The sequence below is a fragment of the Rhinoderma darwinii genome, chromosome 2 (genome assembly GCF_050947455.1).
Source record: "Rhinoderma darwinii isolate aRhiDar2 chromosome 2, aRhiDar2.hap1, whole genome shotgun sequence".
Taxonomy (NCBI): Eukaryota; Metazoa; Chordata; class Amphibia; order Anura; family Rhinodermatidae; genus Rhinoderma; species Rhinoderma darwinii.
Window position 1 is genome coordinate 18,075,127 of NC_134688.1, and position 19,013 is coordinate 18,094,139.

The 19,013-nt window shown below is 43.5% G+C and overlaps 1 protein-coding gene across 1 annotated transcript; it reads left to right on the plus strand.

The window, feature by feature from the left end:
* Positions 1 to 579: 579 nt before the first annotated feature.
* On the plus strand, positions 580 to 17,348 carry HIKESHI (heat shock protein nuclear import factor hikeshi). Its single transcript, XM_075851424.1, has 5 exons — positions 580 to 783; positions 7,289 to 7,526; positions 9,195 to 9,346; positions 13,593 to 13,711; positions 15,244 to 17,348. The coding sequence occupies exons 1-5, from the start codon at positions 754 to 756 to the stop codon at positions 15,296 to 15,298; spliced, it is 594 nt and encodes a 197-aa protein (XP_075707539.1). The 5' UTR covers positions 580 to 753; the 3' UTR covers positions 15,299 to 17,348.
* The last annotated feature ends 1,665 nt before the right edge of the window (positions 17,349 to 19,013 follow it).

Consider the following 19,013-nt stretch of genomic DNA (forward strand, 5'->3'; position numbering starts at 1 on the left):
TATGAGAGGACAACATGGACTTATAACGTATGAGGTGGTATTGCCCTTTCCCAAAATGGCGCCAAGTATTGTCAGTGAGTTTGGCGCATGCGCGAACTGATGAAACACACTGTGACTCACATCCGAAATCGAGAGGATCTGACGCCATCTATATGGAACACGAAAGGGTGAATCCCAGCTTGCGGTCCCAGCTTGCAGTATAGGGGTCATAGGACTACTGTTATGCCAAAAGGTGGAGGTCGCGGAGTTGGGTTTAGGGGAGACAGATAATTATTTTTCCAATTTTCTCCAGGTTCTGGGGTCACTTCTAAAAAAAGAAAAGAAACAAAAAAATGAAAAGTGTTGTGTCCCCAAGAGCTTACAATCACTTTCTGGACACTTCGGCCTGACCCTGCAGTAATAAAAGCAGACGCTGCATTTTCTTTTGTTTGGTCTTACGTTTTCACATTTGACAGCCAATTCTGCCCTTTTCCAACATGGCTGACTCTATCTGGGTCATGTGATCACGCATTTCGCACTGCTGATCTTATGGAAGACAAGACACACATTCAGTAGTTTTCCAGTCTCCAATATGGCGTCTTGCGCCTCGGAAGGGCGGGGGAATGGGCGCGTATTGTTTTTGGAGCTCTCACGCCACCTTATCCCAGGCTTTCTGGAAGTTTCTGGCCAGGAGCGGGGAGTGTGCGGGTGTAGAGGCCCGGAGCTGGTACGCACTGAGCCCCGGGAGGCTACGGACAGCGCCGGCCTGCAGACATGTTCGGCTGCCTGGTGGCGGGGAGGCTGGTGAGTCACGTGTCCCACAGCGATACATTGTAACAAGCTGCTGTCACTGTGGAGATACATTGTAACCCTGACTGTGCGGGTTGGGAACTACAAGCCCCAGAATGCACTGGCACTACCAAGACGTCGTGAGAGTTGTAGTCCTAGCAATACAGGGGCTGAAATCCCATCTCTCGTAGAAAAGCAAAAAAAGTTACCACAAGGCATGGGGGGGCACATACTTATCCTTCTACTACAGCGCTGGGTTATAGTAGTTACATGTATTATGCAAATTACATTGATTCTTATTGGTCCCTTCGGGGGAGAGGCCCTAGAAATAACACCGGCGGACATTTTTTTAATACCGTGGCACTGGTTTTTATACCGTGGCTGTCTGTCAAAGTAGCGTGGCACGTGCCATATTCCTTGACATGGCGCACGTTCGAAAACATTGCCTGGAGTTATTTTCCCCCATTATAAAGTGAAAGGTGCTGGAGAAACGTAGTAAAAAAGGCCCATGGAGTGCGACGAAAAGCGACACATGATTTTTTTTCTTCCATGCGACCCGAAGCCCCAATGCAGAATCTTTACCAAGCCCCCCAATATTACACATCATTTATAGTGCTGGTCTCTCTATATGGGGAAGGAGACATTTTGGGCCTCAGGTACCAGGGCAACCTCCGCACGCCCTATAGTTATGCCCCTGCTCAAGGAAAAATAGAAAAAACTGCCTCCTAAATATTTCTCGATGCAACCGCTTCTGTAAGGCCTCATGCACACGACCGTAGTGTTTTTCCGGTCCGCAAATTCCAGGACCGTGTTCCGTGAAATGTCCTCCGCAGTTCATCCGTATTTAATCCGCAAAATGCGGATAAAAAAAAAAGCCTTGGTAAAACAGGATGACGACAGAACTCATTCCCGGTTGTCGCCTAGCAACACTTCTGCAAATCCGCAAACTGCGGTTGACACACGGAGGTGTACCCGCATTTTCCACAGGCCCATTGACTTCTATGGGCATGTCCACATCGAATTTGCGGGCCGTAATAAGACATGTCCTGAGTTTGTGCGGCACGGATTTGCGGACATGCGGTAACCCGTGAAAACACGGATAGTGTTTATGGGCCCATAGAAATGAATGGGTCCGCAATTCTCCCGTGGATTTTCGGGGGAATTGCGGACGCAAAAACACGTTCGTGTGCATGGGGCCTTACAGTGCCCAAAAACACTGATCTATGATGCCTAGATAATACTGCCACAGGTTGGCACTATATTGCCCAAATAATATGTAGTAGCCACGCCCTGGGTTTCCAAGCCTGTAGACGCTATAGAATCATCTTGTATACGGCGGCACCTGATGGGCATTTGCCTCTTTTGCCTTCCCTGTTGGTCTCTATTCCATCGCCTTTAGACCGCGTTTTTGGTAAGGGGGACGTATTTGGTTACACTGAAGGCACACGATAGAATGTAGCTATAATGTACATAAGAAACTGGAGCTGTTGGACTTCTGTCTTTCCGAATTCCCCCATAAATATGTATCTGTGATCGGCCGTGCCCCCATGTTTGCCAATAGGAGAGGTAGATAAGCGGCTGCCAGACTCCCTGAGCATCACTTATCTCAGGGAGGGAGTAAAGAAGGATCCGTCACGTGTAAATCCAAGATGCCTGGTCCTGCTTTCCCCGATGCCAGATGTTTTCGGACCCCCCCCCATACACATTAGAATGTCAGCCGGATCTTATTTTACGGGGCAGTGACGAGGACATGGGATGAAGATCACAATATATTCACCTTTTGTAAAGGTTGTCAGTCACCCTGACGCTTTATCTATTTGACATCACGTGGCGCCCGTGAGGACGCGGCGACATGACATCACATAGATGAAGCGTTACAAAGGACACAGGCGGTTTTCATTGATAAATATATTGCCTTATTCTTAGCCGGTAAGAGTATTAAAGGGCAAAACTGATCCACTGTGTTCTGCCTAGTGCAGAGCCTGAGGGGGCGGAGCATGACACAGGTTTTTAAAAACACCAGAGATAATCCTGGTGTCATGCTCCGCCCCCTCAAGCCCTGCACTAGACAGAACACAATAGATCAGATTGGTCTGGAGAGCTAGTTTTAACCCATTATTAGAGGCTATATTTTACCTTCAGGACGCAGCATATTTTTCTGTTTTTGACTGACGGATCTGGTGCCCATGGTTTCCGTTTGTGTCTGTTGTGCACCGGGCTCGTCGTTTTGCCGGAAGCAGCGTAGTCGACTATGCTATTGTGTACCGGACCCGTCGTTTTGCCGGAAGCAATAGCTTAGTCGACTATGCTATTGCTTCCGGCAAGATGACGGGTCCAGTGCACAACAGACACAAACGGAAACCATGGGCATCGGATCAGTCACCATTGAAATCAATGGTGATGGAAACGGAAACCTCTGGTTTCCGTTCGTGTCAGTTTGTGTCTGTTCAGGGTCCCGTTTTGTCAGAAAGCTCTGACGGAACGTCAGAACGGGACCCCAACGCAGATGTGAACAAAGCCTTAAAGTGTATTTCCTTTCTTATAAAGTGATGGAATATCGCTAGGATTTGGCATCACTTTATGATCGGTGGTGGTCTGAACTTTGGGACTCCCACTAATACTGACAATGAAGGGGCTGCAGCACTGATTTAGCGCAGCACCCTTGTCCACCCCCACTGTGCAGGGAACTGCATCTGGCTCTATTTGCTTGCATGGGGCTTTGCTGCAGTATCCTGCGCAGTCGGTGGCCAGGGGGCGCTGCTGTGCTGGGAGAAATCAAGAAGGGACCACAGCGCTAAATCAGATCTGCGACCCTTTCATTCCCATGATCGGCAAGGTTTCTAGGGGGTCAGAGCTTCATTGTATGGGTTGTGAAAAAATAAGGCGATTTATTTAATGTGTTTTTATGTTTTGACTTCATATTTTTACCGTTTTGTTTTATTGAATTTCGTTTACATTTTATTGTCCCTCATAGGGACTTTTTTTTTTCCCCTGAATTTATTGGAGTAAATTCCAATCTTTCATTGCCTATGCATGTAAAATAGTAGCACGGGCCGCAAATACGGGTGGCTGTCAACGGTCAGCCATGCCCGTGATTACAGGCACGGTTGTGTGCATGGGGCCTTAGGCTATACTTGTGTTAGGCACAGGGCTGTCCCTAAAAACAGCCAGCTGGAAGATCGCTATTGGGGGACAAAAGGAGCTTCCCTCACTTTTTGATGCTGTGATTATGATTGATCGCAGCACCACAAGGGTCAAATGGCTGGGATTTCCGTTTTCTCAGATCCTGGCTGTAGTTTTGGGGTGACGGCTGTCAATCACAACCGCGCTCCTCCATATACAGGGGATGGCATGAGCACAACTGCTGTGCCCGCACGATAAAATGTTTAGATGTGTTAATACTTGGCTGCCAGCGCCTTACACTTACAGCGGGAAAGGAGTTCAAGACCAGACAGACTTGGCCAAGTACAATCTAGATAAATAATAGTAATACACTTGGGAATATTATGTGGCTGGAGCGTGCTATTCTTTTCTGGCAAAATGCTAGCGGCGTACGGCACTAGCCCCCAGCTTCAGGCGCGGCTACTTACTACTAAATATTGACATCAGACACGCTCTTTAACCTCGTCCTGCATCGCGCTGTAGATGTCCGAAACAGGCCCTAGTGCAATAACACTGTCCCGTACATTCACAGCACAGGGTTGGTGCTGCAAAAAACTTGGTTTAGAAGCTCTGTCACCACATTATAAGTGCCCTATCTCCTACATAAGGATGCAGTGTCCTGACAGGGAATATACATTACCTCCAGCCAGGACGGGATTTGTATTCAGAATCCTTACCACTTCTGTAGCGTCTGTGTAAGACTACAGCACAGCACAGCACAGCGAGATCTCGCTGTAAATGGCAGAGAAGTGGTCAGGATTCTGAATACACATCACGTCCAGGCTGGAGGTAATGTATATTCATTGTCAGGACACTGCAGTAATGTTATAGTGTGTTTATGTGGCTGCACATAGCGATATAGCTATAACTCTAGTGCAGTGTAAATGAATAGAAGTGTATGATGCTGATTGGTCAGCGTCATGCACTCCTCTGTACAACGCCCACTTGGCCAAAAAGTAAAACACGCCCACTTGGGTATTAAGAAACTAATTAGCATAAAGCAAAAAATCGCTCATAAAGTGGTACAAATTGATCGTTTTTCGAAATAAAAAGCACTGCTGTCACCTACATTATAGCGCCCATCTCCTTATTTAGGAGGTAGGGCACTTCTAATGTGGTGACCGAGCCTCGAAGTATCAAAAAAATAAATATCCATTTACTGTCTGAAAATTGAAAAAACGATCTTCATAATCGTAAAATATTAACAATTGCCCTTAAAAAAAAAAAAATTGGAGAAAAAGCTGTAAATGATATCTACTCCAGAATGGTGCCATTCAAAAATTGTCCCGCAAAAGTAAAAAATTTACATGATAAAGCAACGTCAATAGAAAAATAAATAAAAATGATAGCTCTGGAAGTGCGGTTAGGCAAATACCCCAAAAAATGTCGACATCCTGAAGGTCTAAATAGGTTAAGGGGTTAATCATGCCTCATTTATTTACACTTTATCTTATATCATATATAAGTAGCCTGTTGGGGTTTATTCACATGAGATCTTGTTCATGCGAATTCCGCACAGTAATCCGCTCACAAACCGCCTCCCATTGAATGAGGCTAATCCGCCTGCGTGTGCCATACTGGAAATCTGCAACTAATATGTCTGATTTTTCTGCCTCTGATTCCGTCATGTGAACATAGTCTTATATTTATTCTGTTATAAATTTAAAGGATTGTTCCAAAACCTCCTTGCCCTTGCAACCAATCACAGTGCAGCTTTAATTTTCTCAGAGCAGCTTAAAAATGAAAAGCTTCACTGATTGGTTGCAAGTTTCACGGATAGTTGTGAAAAGTGAGGTCCACTTAATGTATATCCCCAAGTTGGAGAAGTTTCATTATACAGCGATTTAAAGCGGTTTTCCAGTTCCTAAAAAATGATGGTCTTTCCTCACTATAGGCCGTCAATAGCTGATCGGTCGGGGTCCAACTCCCGGAACCCCTGCCGATCAGCTGTTTTGAAGGGGCCTTCTTGCTCGCAGTGAATCGTGACACATATTTAGTGGCGATTCAAAGTATTACAGCCTTTTTTCCCATTCACTCCAATTGGAAAAGGCTGAAATACCAATGAATCGCCGCTACATGTCGACAATTCACAGTGAGCAGGAAGAAATGAAGGGGAAGCAGCGCTCGTATGAGTGATGCACCCCATTTAAAACAGCTGATCGGCGGGGGTCCCGGGAGTCGGACCCCGAACGATCACATATTGATGGCCCATCCTGAGGATAAGTCATCAGTTTTCTGGGAATGGAAAACCCCTTTAAGGTTTATTTATATAAGATCATAAAACCCCTTTAATATAAGTTAGACGGGTTCTCTGACTAAATGTGTGCATGGAAATCTGATTAATACAGCGCTAAGACCTTAAGGGCTTATTCAGACGAACGGGACCTATATTAGTCTATGGGGCCGTGCAGACATGTGCGTGATTTTTACGCCGTGTAAGTCCGCGGAGAAAAAGTCACGACATGTGCGTTCTTTCTGCGTTTTTCACGCACCCATTGAAGTCAATGGGTCCGTGAAAACCACGCATGCCACACGGAAGCACTTCCGTCCGACCATCATGATTTGCGCAAAACAGCTGTGAAAAGGATTAATGACAACAGAAAAGCACCACGTGTTTTTCTGTTTACGAACATCAAAATGGAGTGTCATAATGATGGCGGCTGTGCGAAAAGCACACAGCCGCGCATCATACGGGGCTGACACACAGATCTGTTAAGTGCCTTTTGCGCAGGCAAAACGGCGTGTTTTTTGCGTGCGCAAAAAGCACACGCTCGTGTGAATCCAGCTTTAGCGTAAGAGACCAGTGTGGGGTTAAGGATTCTCGCTGCTATATGTTTCCTCTTTGCTTGGTATCAATTCTGTCTTAAGCGGAAGAGCTGAGTAACTTGAGACTGGTTGCTAGGGACATGCTGCTGGACAACCCCAATGAAAAGTCTGTAGCTGTGGTCAGTGTATCCTAGCAACCAGTCTGACTCAACTGTTCAGCTCAAAGCTGTATTGTCCCTGTGCTGTGAGTATTGAAGGGGAAACCTCTTGGCTGCATTTACACCACGTTGCTCCCTCCTCATCTTGCGTTAATAATCAGATTTTCAATAAAATGCGTGGTTGATCTAGTGGACAGTAACACTCGGCAGACCTGCCCCAAGTACGGGGAGTTATAGGGGAATCCCAGCCAAACACATTTATCTACTCATAAATTATGATAAGCGTTAGATCAGTGGGGGTCTGACGGGGGACCCTGGTCTACCGCCCCACCCCCATGACCATGGCTAGGACCACCAATCTAACATCTATCACCTATCCATCCATAGGTCAGTATAGGGTGTGTTGCCTTCAGTGTATTTTCTTGTCTCCGTAGGTGCAGACAGATGCCCAGCAAATAGCAGAGGATAAGTTTGTGTTTAACCTGCCTGACTACGACAGCATTAACCACGTGGTTGTGTTCATGCTCGGAACGATTCCCTTCCCAGAGAGAATGGGGGGTTCTGTGTACATCTCTTACCCTGATCACAGCGGCATGCCCGTCTGGCAGCTACTCGGATTCATCACAAACGAAAAACCCAGTGCCATATTTAAAATCTCCGGCTTGAAGTCTGGTAAGTAAGGTACATGACGGGTAGACTTGTTGTTCCAGTACTTTTAATGATGTGGTTCTGTGGAATGGACTTTACGTGGCAGCGCTCCGTGTCATCGATTAATCACTGGTACCACACTCACAAAAGCACTTCTCAAACGGAAATTTCCAATTCACGTTATAAACATCAATTGTGCATATAGTAAGCGCGTTTAAATATGTTTTAACTTTAATTCTAAATATACCTGTGACCATGCCTCAGAAATGGATCGCAGATTTTATATTCTTTTTACTCTGAGAGGAGCTTTATCCTGTGCTCAAAGCTGCCATATACTGATGTTTACTGTTTACTATTTACTATTTACTATGTTCTGCCAACAGAGTAGTGACAATTGCTCTGACCAGATTTTAACTGATAAAAATGACTATAATACTGCTCCCTATGTACAATAATATAACTACTATAATACTGCTCCTATATACAAGAATATAACTACTATAATACTGCTCCTATATACAATAATATAACTACTATAATACTGCTCCTATATACAAGAATATAACTACTATAATACTGCCCCCTATATACAAGAATATAACTACTATAATACTGCTCCTATATACAATAATATAACTACTATAATACTGCTCCTATATACAAGAATATAACTACTATAATACTGCCCCCTATATACAAGAATATAACTACTATAATACTGCCCCCTATGTACAAGAATATAATTACTATAAATCTGTCCCTATATACAAGAATATAACTATAATACTGCCCTATGTACAATAATATAACTACTATAATACTGCCCCTATGTACAATAATATAACTACTATAATACTGCCCCCTATATACAAGAATATAACTACTATAATACTGCCCCCCTATATACAAGAATATAACTACTATAATACTGCCCCTTATATACAAGAATATAACTACTATAATACTGCCCCCATGTACAAGAATATAACTACTATAATACTACTCCTATATACAAGAATATAACTACTATAATACTGCCCCCTATATACAAGAATATAACTACTATAATACTGCCCCTATATACAAGAATATAACTACTATAATACTGCCCCCTATATACAAGAATGTAACTACTATAATACTGCTCCTATATACAAGAATATAACTACTATAATACTGCCCCCTATGTACAAGAATATAACTACTATAATACTGCTCCTATATACAAGAATATAGCTACTATAATACTGCTCCTATATACAAAAATATAACTACTATAATACTGCTCCCTATATACAAGAATATAATTACTATAATACATCCCCTATATACAAGAATATAACTACTATAATACTGCCCCTATATACAAGAATATAACTACTATAATACTGCCCCCTATATATGAGTATAACTACTATAATACTGCTCCCTATATACAAGAATATAACTACTATAATACTGCCCCCTATGTACAAGAATATAACTACTATAATACTGCCCCCTATATATAAGAATAGAACTACTATAATACTTCTCCCTGTGTGTTTTGAAATAAATACTATATAATAAGCCATATCCAGGTGGGCCGCAGTATTAATGAATAAAGGATTTTACATATTTTTTTTACTCCGCTTAAATTCTGGACAATATCCAAGAAATAATTATCATTTATAACTTTGGTTCCGCTTGCAGGAGAAGCGACGCAGCATCCATTTGGAGCGATGAGTTTACCGCAGACGCCTTCGGTAGCACAGATAGGAATCTCTGTGGAGCTATTGGAGCAGTTGGCACAGCAGACCCCGGTAGCCAATGCGGCTGTGTCAACTGTGGACTCCTTCACCCAGGTCAGTAGAGGACGATTGACTCACTATGTTGGGCATATCGGGGATATTTAGAAAAACTTGTTTGAAAAAAGGAATTCCTGACCAGATTCTTGCTGTCGTCTTGTTATATGTTAATGAAGCACTCGCACATTGACTCCTCTGTTGCTTGTTCCCTGTAGAGGTCCAAATTGCCAATATGCCGCCAACTGCAACTTTTTGCCTATATGTGCTGGGACCCTTCTCAATTGTTTAATATTCAAAGTGCTGATACTATTTATGCGCTGTACATCTGACACTTGGGGGCGCTGCAGTTGTGCCCATGCGATAGTCTATAGGGCGTGGCTTGTCTTGACAGCTGCCACCTAGTGGCAACGGACGGGATTGGCGACATCTGTGATCCCGGCTATCTCACTTTACTGTTGCTGCAATTAATAGCGATAAATAGATCACGAGGGTGTGTGTGTGGGGGGGTTATTAGATGATCACTAAGACTGATGTTTTTAAGGGACTTGCTCTGGGCCTAACAAAGGCCCTAAGAGCAGTTCTGCTGGCATATGGAAGAGGAGATTCTAATCTTTCATATGGCAGCAGGATCGCAGTTCTAGCTGTGACACAACCGGAGATATCACCAGTTGAGTTGGGAATGGAAGCTGTATACTATATGATCACGTGGTGTTGCTGGTCAGGGAAGGAGGAGAAGCTGTATGCTGATTGGACAGAAAACATTACACCGCCCAGAGTGAAAAGTCACCTCCCATTTGGCTATTAGAGCCAAATTAGCATATTTAGAAAAATGCTCAGAACTTTCCAGTGTGAGTTGTTTTTCAAAAACGTTTTATTATTTGCAGTTCTCATCGTAGCGCCTATTAGATTAGTTAGGAGACAGGGAAATTAACTAGTGACAGATCCTCTTTAACCCCTTCGCGCACCCGGATGTGCTATTACGGTGCGGGGGGTGATGTTTGTAGCGCGCTCCATATGCTGCGGTGGTCCGCTGTGTTTTACGGCTGACACCTGGGACAGCTATCGCGCTGTTTCTGGCTGTTTACCCCTCAAATGTTGCGGTCATGTAGGGGGGCGGTGATGACGGTAGTATTGCAGTGTATTGTACCAGCGATCTGAAGATCGCTAGTTCAAGTCCCCTAGGGAGGCTAATAAACTGTGTAAAAAAAATTAAAAAGACATTACGTTTTTAGTAGTGAAAAAAATAATATATATTAACCCGTTCGCGCTCAGTGACGGAATAGTACATCGCAGGAGGAACGGCCATTTCGGCGGTCCTCCCGACACATTCAGGAGCTGTGACAGCTGCTGTCTCATACAGCAGTTGCCGCAGCTCCTTCAGCCGGGACCGATCGCTGTGTCCCTGCTGATTAACCCCTTAGAAGCCACGTTGAATAGCGATCGCGGCTTCTTAGGGATTAAACTACAATCGATGCCCCGCTACATGATAGCGGGCAGTGATGGTTGCTATGGCAACCGGACGCCTAATAGTGGCGTCCAGCTATGCCATCTACGGAAGCCTAGTGGGTCCTGACTAAGTCAGGACCCACTATGCTTGCTGTCAGTGAGTAGCTGACAACTCTAATACACTGCACTACGCATGTAGTGCATTGTATTAGAATAGTGATCAGGGCCTCCTGCCCTCAAGTCCCCTAGTGGGACAAAGTAAAAAAAAAAGTGTCAAAATAAAAGTTTTAAAAGTAAAAATTCACTTTTTTTCCCTGATCAGTCCTTTATTATGAATAAAAAATAAATAAACAAACGATACATAATTGGTAACGGCCTGAACTACAAAAGTATTTTTTTTTACCTATCCCGCGCGGTGAACGCCATAAAAGAAAATAATAATAAACCGTACCAGAATCACAATTGTTTGGTCACTTCACCTCCCAAAAAATGGAATAAAAAGAGATTAAAAAGTCGCATGTACCTAAAAATGGTCCTGATGGAAACTACAGTTCATTACGCAAAAAATAAGTCCTCGCACGGCTTTATTGATGGAAAAATAAAAAGTTATGACTCTTAGAATAAGGTAACACAAAAAGTGAATGATTTTTTTTATCAAAAGTATGTTATTGTGCAAACACCATAAGACATAAAAAAACGATAAACATCTGGTATCGCCCCGCATAATAAAGTGAATGTCATTTATAGCGCACGGTGAACGCTGTAAATTTTTTTAATAAAAAACAATAGTAGAATTGCTGTTTTTTAGTCACCACGCCTCTTAAAAATAAAATAAAAACTGATCAAAAAGTTGCAAATCCCCCCTTGAAAACTACAATGAATTCCTCAAGGGGTCTAGTTTCCAAAATAAGGTCACTTTTAAGGGGTTTCCCCCTGTTCTGGTACCTCAGAAGCTCTGAAAATGCGACATGGTGCCCAGAAACCAATCCAGCAAAATCTACATGCCAAATGTTGCTCCTGCCTGTCTGAGCCCTGCCGTGTGTCCAACCAGCAGTTTATGACCACATATGGGATATTGCCGTAATCGAGAGAAATTGCTTTACAAATTTTGGGGGGGCTTTTTCTCCTTTTATTCCTTGTCCATATTAAATACTCGTACATTTTTTGGGAATAATGTGATTTTCAATTGCACAGCCTAATTCCACAAAATGCAGAACAAAAATCTGTGTGATTCTACATGATTTCATATCTTATTGTATTTTTGTATTGTACCTGATGACTAATAAAAATAGTTTGAAAACAAAACAAAAAACCTGTGGGATCTAAATTCCCACTATACCCCTCGATAAGTTCCTTGAGGGGTGTAGTTTGCCAAATAGGGTCACTTTTGGGGGGTTTCCACTGTTTTGGCACCACAAGACCTCTTCAAACCGGACATGGTGCCTAATTAAAAAGGAGGCCTCAAAATCCACTAGGTGCTCCTTTGCTTGTGAGGCCGGTGCTTCAGTCCATTACCGCACTAGGGCCACATGTGGGATATTTCCTAAAACTGCAGAACCTGGGCAATAAATATTGAGTTGTTTCTCTGGTAAACTCGTCTGTTTTACAAAAAAAAAATTGAACAAAAAGGATTTTCTGACAAAAAATGAAATTTGTAAATTTCACTTCTATTTTGCTTTAAATTCCTGTGAAACACCCAAAGGGTTAATAAACTTTCTAAATGGTGTTTTGAAGACTTTGAATGGTCTCGTTTCTAAAATGGGGTGTTTGATAGGGGTCTATAATACATAGGCCCCTCAAAGCAACTTGTTCAAAGAATGCTGCCAACATAAAGTAGACCTATGGGAAATGTGGACTAGTAACTATTTTGGGTGTTTATAACCCTTTGTCTTACCAGCAGATGCATTTAAATTCAGAAAAAAATTATTATTTTTTTTAACATTTTCTCAAAATTTTGCTATTTTGTACAAATAAACACTGAATACATCGACCAAATTTTACCACTAACATAAAGCCCAATGTGTCACGAGAAAACATTCTCAGAATCGCTTGGATAGGTATAAGCATTCCGAAGTTATTACCACATAAATTGAAATCTGTCAGATTTGAAAAATGGGCTCTGAGCCTTAAGGCCAAAACTAGGCTTAAAAGTTCAAAAACTCCCTTTTCCCCTAAGGTAATGTAAGAAGTAAACGAAGTTCAGTCTTTTTCAGTAAAAGACTGAACTATTACAATATAGCGTTATTAAACACACCCGGTGAACCGCTAAACTACTGCTCGTTCGGCAAAAAATAAGCCGTCACCTCTCAATCTATGAAAAAAAAAAAAAGTGATGTCTTCCAGAATGTGGCGACACTAAACAATTAATTTTTTTTTAACTACGTTTTTTTATTTCTTTAAAAGTAGTAAAATATAAAAAAAAAAAGCTATATAAGTTTGGTGTCACCGTAATCGTATTGAGCTGCAGTATAAAGTTAAGTTGTCGTTTTTACCGCACGATGAAAGCCGTAAAAACGAAACCCAAAAAACAAGAGGAATCGCAGTTCTTTCCAATTTCAGCCCACAATTTTTTTTCCGTTTCCCTGTACATTATATGGTACTTTAAATGTTACCAATATGAACAAATAAGCCCTCACACCGCTTTATTGACGGAAAAATAAAAAAGTTATAGCTGTTGGAAGGCGGGGAGTGAAAAACAAAAAAATCCAAAAATGGCTCCGTCCTGAAGGGGTTAAGCCTCGTGTATCTAATAGCCAGCGCGGGCCTGATGGAGCTCCGTACATGGCGGGACGTTGCCTCTTATATCCAGTTCTTGATTTCCTCCTTTCTAATAGAAATATTATTTTTTTCTCTACAGTTCACCCAGAAAATGCTGGACAACTTCTATAATTTTGCGTCATCGTTTGGTGTGACTCAGACACAGATGACCCCCAACCCAACAGAAGTCTTCATACCATCCAATGTTGTCCTCAAATGGTGAGGAGAGGGGTCTGGGAATATTGTCAGCAGGTTACATGGCGGGTTTTAGCTTTATAATCCCATATAATTTTTTGGCCTATAGACAGATAGCTACTTGTCTACCCCTAAGGCCTCATGCACACGACCGTAAAAACACCCGTTATTGCGGGTCGTTATTACGACCCGCAATAACGGGCTCATAGGCTTCTGTTAGCCACGGGTACCTTCCCGTTTGCTCACGGGAAGGTACCCGTGCCGTTAAAAAAGATAGAACATGCCCTATTTCATGCCGTAATAACGGCACGGGCATCCCATAGAAGTCTATGGGGCTCCCGTAATCATGGGTGGCTCCGTGTGTTCACCCGTGATTACGGGAGCGTTGCGAGGTGAGGCGAGGTCAGGGGACTACCCGGTCTGCAGGCCACAGCCCAGTGGCGTAACTACCGCCGGGACTACAATGAAAACTATGGCAGAGCGGGGAGGTATCTCCCCGCTCTGCCATAAACAAAAGACATGTATCCCCTATCCTGTAAAAAATAAAAATAAAAGACGTTCATACTTACCGACAACTTCCTTCTTCTCCAGTCCGGTCTCCCGCCCGTTGCCTTGGTGACGCGTCCCTCTCGACATCCGGGCCGACGTCCTGGATGACGTTTCAGGCCATGTGACCGCTGCAGCCAATCACAGGTCAATCACAGGCTGCAGCGGTCACATGGACTGCCGCGTCATCCAGGGATGTCGGGCTGGATGTGAAGAGAGGGACGCGTCACCAAGACAACGGCCGGGTAAGTATGAATTTCTTTAACTTTTATTACAGAAAAGGCTGTCCCTTCTCTCTATCCTGCACTGATAGAGAGAAGGGGCTGCCGATTAGTGCAGTGCAATTTTGCTGCCAAAAACGTGCTCGTAAATACGGGTGGAATACGTGTGACACCGGACCCATATTTACGAGCACGGGTTCGTAAATACTGGTGCAAAACGGGTGGAATACGTGTGACACCGGACCCGTATTTACGCCAGTATTTACGGGTGTGAAAAAATACGGTCGTGTGCATGAGGCCTAAGCTTGTAGTTTGGAGCTCCCCCTATCATGGCAGTCTGGAGCATCTCCTTTAAAGAGGACCTCTCCCCAATGTTCCCTCTAAGCTTTGGCAGCACCTGAGCGGAGCAGGGAGCAGGACAAGTCTCCATCAATGGTGGGCAATTTGATGACCGAAAGAAATACCCCCGCTAGTAAACGCTAATATAGCGACTAAATACGAGAAGAAATACTATAATATTACAAGTCCAGCAGTAAAATAGACAAGTTATAAACACCAATTATAGGAATCAATGAAAGAATCCTTCATTACACCACTGTCCCTGTAGAAAGCGCCACACGCAGACCCCCTGTAGAAAGCGCCACACGCAGACCCCCTGTAGAAAGCGCCATGCAGTCCCCCTGTAGTGGCCCCAAAATCCTATATTCGTTTTTTATTTTGCAGATTTTTTAGGTGTTTGTTTGGCTTCCCCGTTATTTACCCTTTTTTTTTTTTTTTCCCCCCTCTTAGGTACGAGAACTTTCAGCGGCGTCTTGCACAGAACCCGTTTTTCTGGAAGACGTAAACTGGAGACGACCACCATCTTTCTCAACGACATTGTGTGCCTGTCCTTAACACTTTATTTGCTGGACGAACCCTCAATACCTTCTTTATTCCTTCCAGCAATGTGTGTTTTGAAGCCCATGGGCACGGTGGTGTCTCCGCTTGCGGCAGATATCGGATAATAACGATGATGATGAGGGTATATCTGTGGATTGGTTTCTGGCAGCTATGGGGCTATGAAAGTGTTAATACAATAGTAGCCAGTCCCGGTCTCCACGTACACACGTCTTATTCAATAAGTATCTTACTAGACCTGTTTTAAGGTTCTTTGCTAGACAATTGTGCTGTATTTCACTATTCGCCAAGAAAATCTTGTTTTTTTTCAAAAATTAAATTTTTCTGCCAAACAAAGCACATTTAAAAAAAAAAAAAAAAAAGGAAAGAAAAAAATTCTTAGAACAAATTTGTACAATTTGCCAAAATTTTCCAAACGCTGCCAAATCTAAGGCCTAGTTCACACGGAGTTCTTTTGCAGGCAGAAAATTCTAAAATCATGTCCAGTTTTGTTTTTTTGCACACCGCGTTTTCTTGGGAGGCGAGTTTTACCTATCAACAGTCAAAGGAAAAAACCGTGAGCGATTTATTTTTAAGAAAAAACAAACCAAAAAACTCGTCAAAATGCTGTGGCGCTTTTTCCAGTCTCCCATTGATTACAATGGGGTTTTTGAGGTGGAAAACGCCTCAAGATAGGTCATGTTGCTCGCGGGAAAAAAAATGCCTCCGCCTCCCATTGAAATCAATGGAAGCCTTTTTTTGGCGTGGTTTCTGCGTCAAAAAAAACTCTACAGGGCCTAAAGAGAGCCTCATTAATCAAAATTGTCTAATAGAAAAACTGGCCTTGTTGCCTATAGCAACCAATCAGTCCTGCTTTCACCGTTCAAGAAATGAAAGCTGAGCTCTGATTGGTTGCTGTTGGCAACAAGACCAGTTTTTCTGTTGGTTTTGATAAATGAGGCCCAAGAGGGAGCAAAATGCGCCATAATTCTGCCACATTATGACTTTCACCAAACTATTATTGATTTTTGACGCATTTTACACCAACCTGCACAATTTTAGAAGTCTACAAGAAGGGGCGTGCCGAAAAAAGTTTCAAACTGCGCCAAATGTATTAAAGTCGGTCGTGAAATATTGGCATACGTGTATGGTGGCGTAAGGAAGAGAAGTGTGGCTAATGTGCGTCCAATGTAATATTCCGCATCCACCATTTTAAAATTCGGATAAACTTGCGCCATTTACACTCGTAGATTGATGCGTCTTTTGATACTATTGGTAAATGTCCCCCATTTTTTTTGTCCTTAATGACAGACTAGTTTAGGTACTTAGTGAAATTTATTAAGGGTGCGTTCACACGCCGCGTAAACAATTTTCATCCGTATTCCGCAGCGTATTACGGTAGCAGCAAAGTGGACGAGATCTGAACAAATCTTATGTGCGTTCTCTCCGCAGTGTGCGAATAAAACACGTGCAGCAATTTTTATCTGCAGCACGTCCATTTCTCTCGCGAAAACGCTGCAAAATTTCCACACGGAAAACCTGGACGCAAGTTCTGCGGTGTGTGGACGGCGCCCTTACGGTGCCGTTCTCTAGATTTTTAATCTTTTATTGACGTTTTTTGTGAAATTCCAATTGCTGCTTGTGACGTCTAAATAAAGAAGAATATTCACCAACGTTTTTTGCTTGGGGTGATAAGAACACGACCGCGTTGACTGTATCTTCCCCTTCGTGCTGTGCGTAATTTTATTTGCTACACATATCTGTACGTTTTAGTTTTGCCAACGATGTGGCCGCTGTGTATATAGAAGTATATTATACTCTGCTTTTCTCTCAGCAGATGAGGCCGAATCTACTGCGCCATAACGGAGACTCGAGCGTCTCACCGCCGACCCGCAGCTTTACATAACTTTTATAAATGGTTTTTCCTCCACAGAGAGAACGCATTACATCTGGTGATTATTACAGTTTTTGAGCTTTACTATCATTTTTATGCTTTAAATAAATTTTTGTGCCCTAAAGTGACTGTGTGAAAGTGAATTGTGTAAGAAAATCCAGCAGTAGCCGAGAAATGGTAAAGTTACCGAGTGGAGTCGCCGAGTCTGCCCACCCCCCCCAAACCTCCTCTGGTATTGACATCCGTAAAAAAGATGTGCCCGGAAGCTTCATGACATGGGGGCCGAGCAGTTGCGTACAAGTCTTACATCACCAAGCGCAATGCCAAGCGTCGGATGGAGGGGTGTTAAGCCGCCGCCACTGGACTCTGGAGCAGCGGAAACTTGTTCCGTGGAGTGACGCTTCTCTAACTGGCATCTAATGGCTGAGTTTGGTGAATGCCAGGAGAACGTTACCCGCCTCACTGCATTGTGCCAGCTGTAAAGTTTGGTGGAGGAGGATAATGTTATGGGGCTGTTTTTCAGGGGTTGGTTCCTTGTTCCAGTGAAGGGAAATCCTAATTTTTCAGCACACAAGACATTTTGGACAATTGCAGCTTCCAACTTTGTGGGAACAATTTGAGGTTTGGCCCTTTTCCGTTCTCCCCCCATGAATGCGCCCCAGTGCACAAGGTCCATAAAGACACGGCTGGTTGGTTGGAGGGGGTGGGTTTAGGTGGAAAAACTTGACTGGACAACAGAGTCCTGACCTCAACCCCATCCAACACTTTTGAGATAACTAGAACAGTGATTATGAGCCAGGCCCCCTCCCCCAACATCCGTGTCTGACCTCACAAATGATATTCTGGGTGAACGGGCAAAATTTACCACAGACACCCCAAAATCTCGTAGAAAGTCTTCCCGGAAGAGTGGGAGATGTTTTATTTACAAAGGGAAGACCAACCCCACATTAATGTCTACGGATTTAGAATGGGATGTCATAAGAGCTCCTGAGGGTATCCCCATACTTTTTCACATAGATGACGTGAAGACACACACACATTCTTAGGCCTCATTCACACAACTGTAATTTTTATCTGCCATTTAGGATTCGTAATTGTGGATAAAAATACTGATCCATTCATTTCTAGGGGCTATGGACACCTTGCCCTATATTTGCGGGTGAGTGTCCAGGCTGTAGAATTTACTCTTCAAAAAATAAATAAAAATAGGACATATCCTGTTTTTTTTTCATTTACGGACCGCGCTCCTATAATTTATAATGTGAGCACAGCCTGCAAATCTGATGTGTGCATGAGGCCTTACAGAGCTAGATATATCACAGACACGTCAAAGAAATACACACGCACCTAAATGCATACAGACGTAAATGTGCTCAAACACTTATAGATGCACATGCATTCATTCATACGTACGACGCGGACACACACACACGGACACACACACACACGGACACACACGCACACGGACGCACACGGACGCACACACACGGACGCGCACACACACGGACGCGCACACACACGGACGCACACACACGGACGCACACACACGGACGCACACACACGGACGCACACACACGGACGCACACACACGGACGCACACACACGGACGCACACACACGGACGCACACACACGGACGCACACACACGGACACACACACACGGACACACACACACACACGGACACACACACACACACGGACACACACACACACACACACACACACGGACACACACACACACACGGACACACACACACACACACACACGGACACACACACACACACGGACA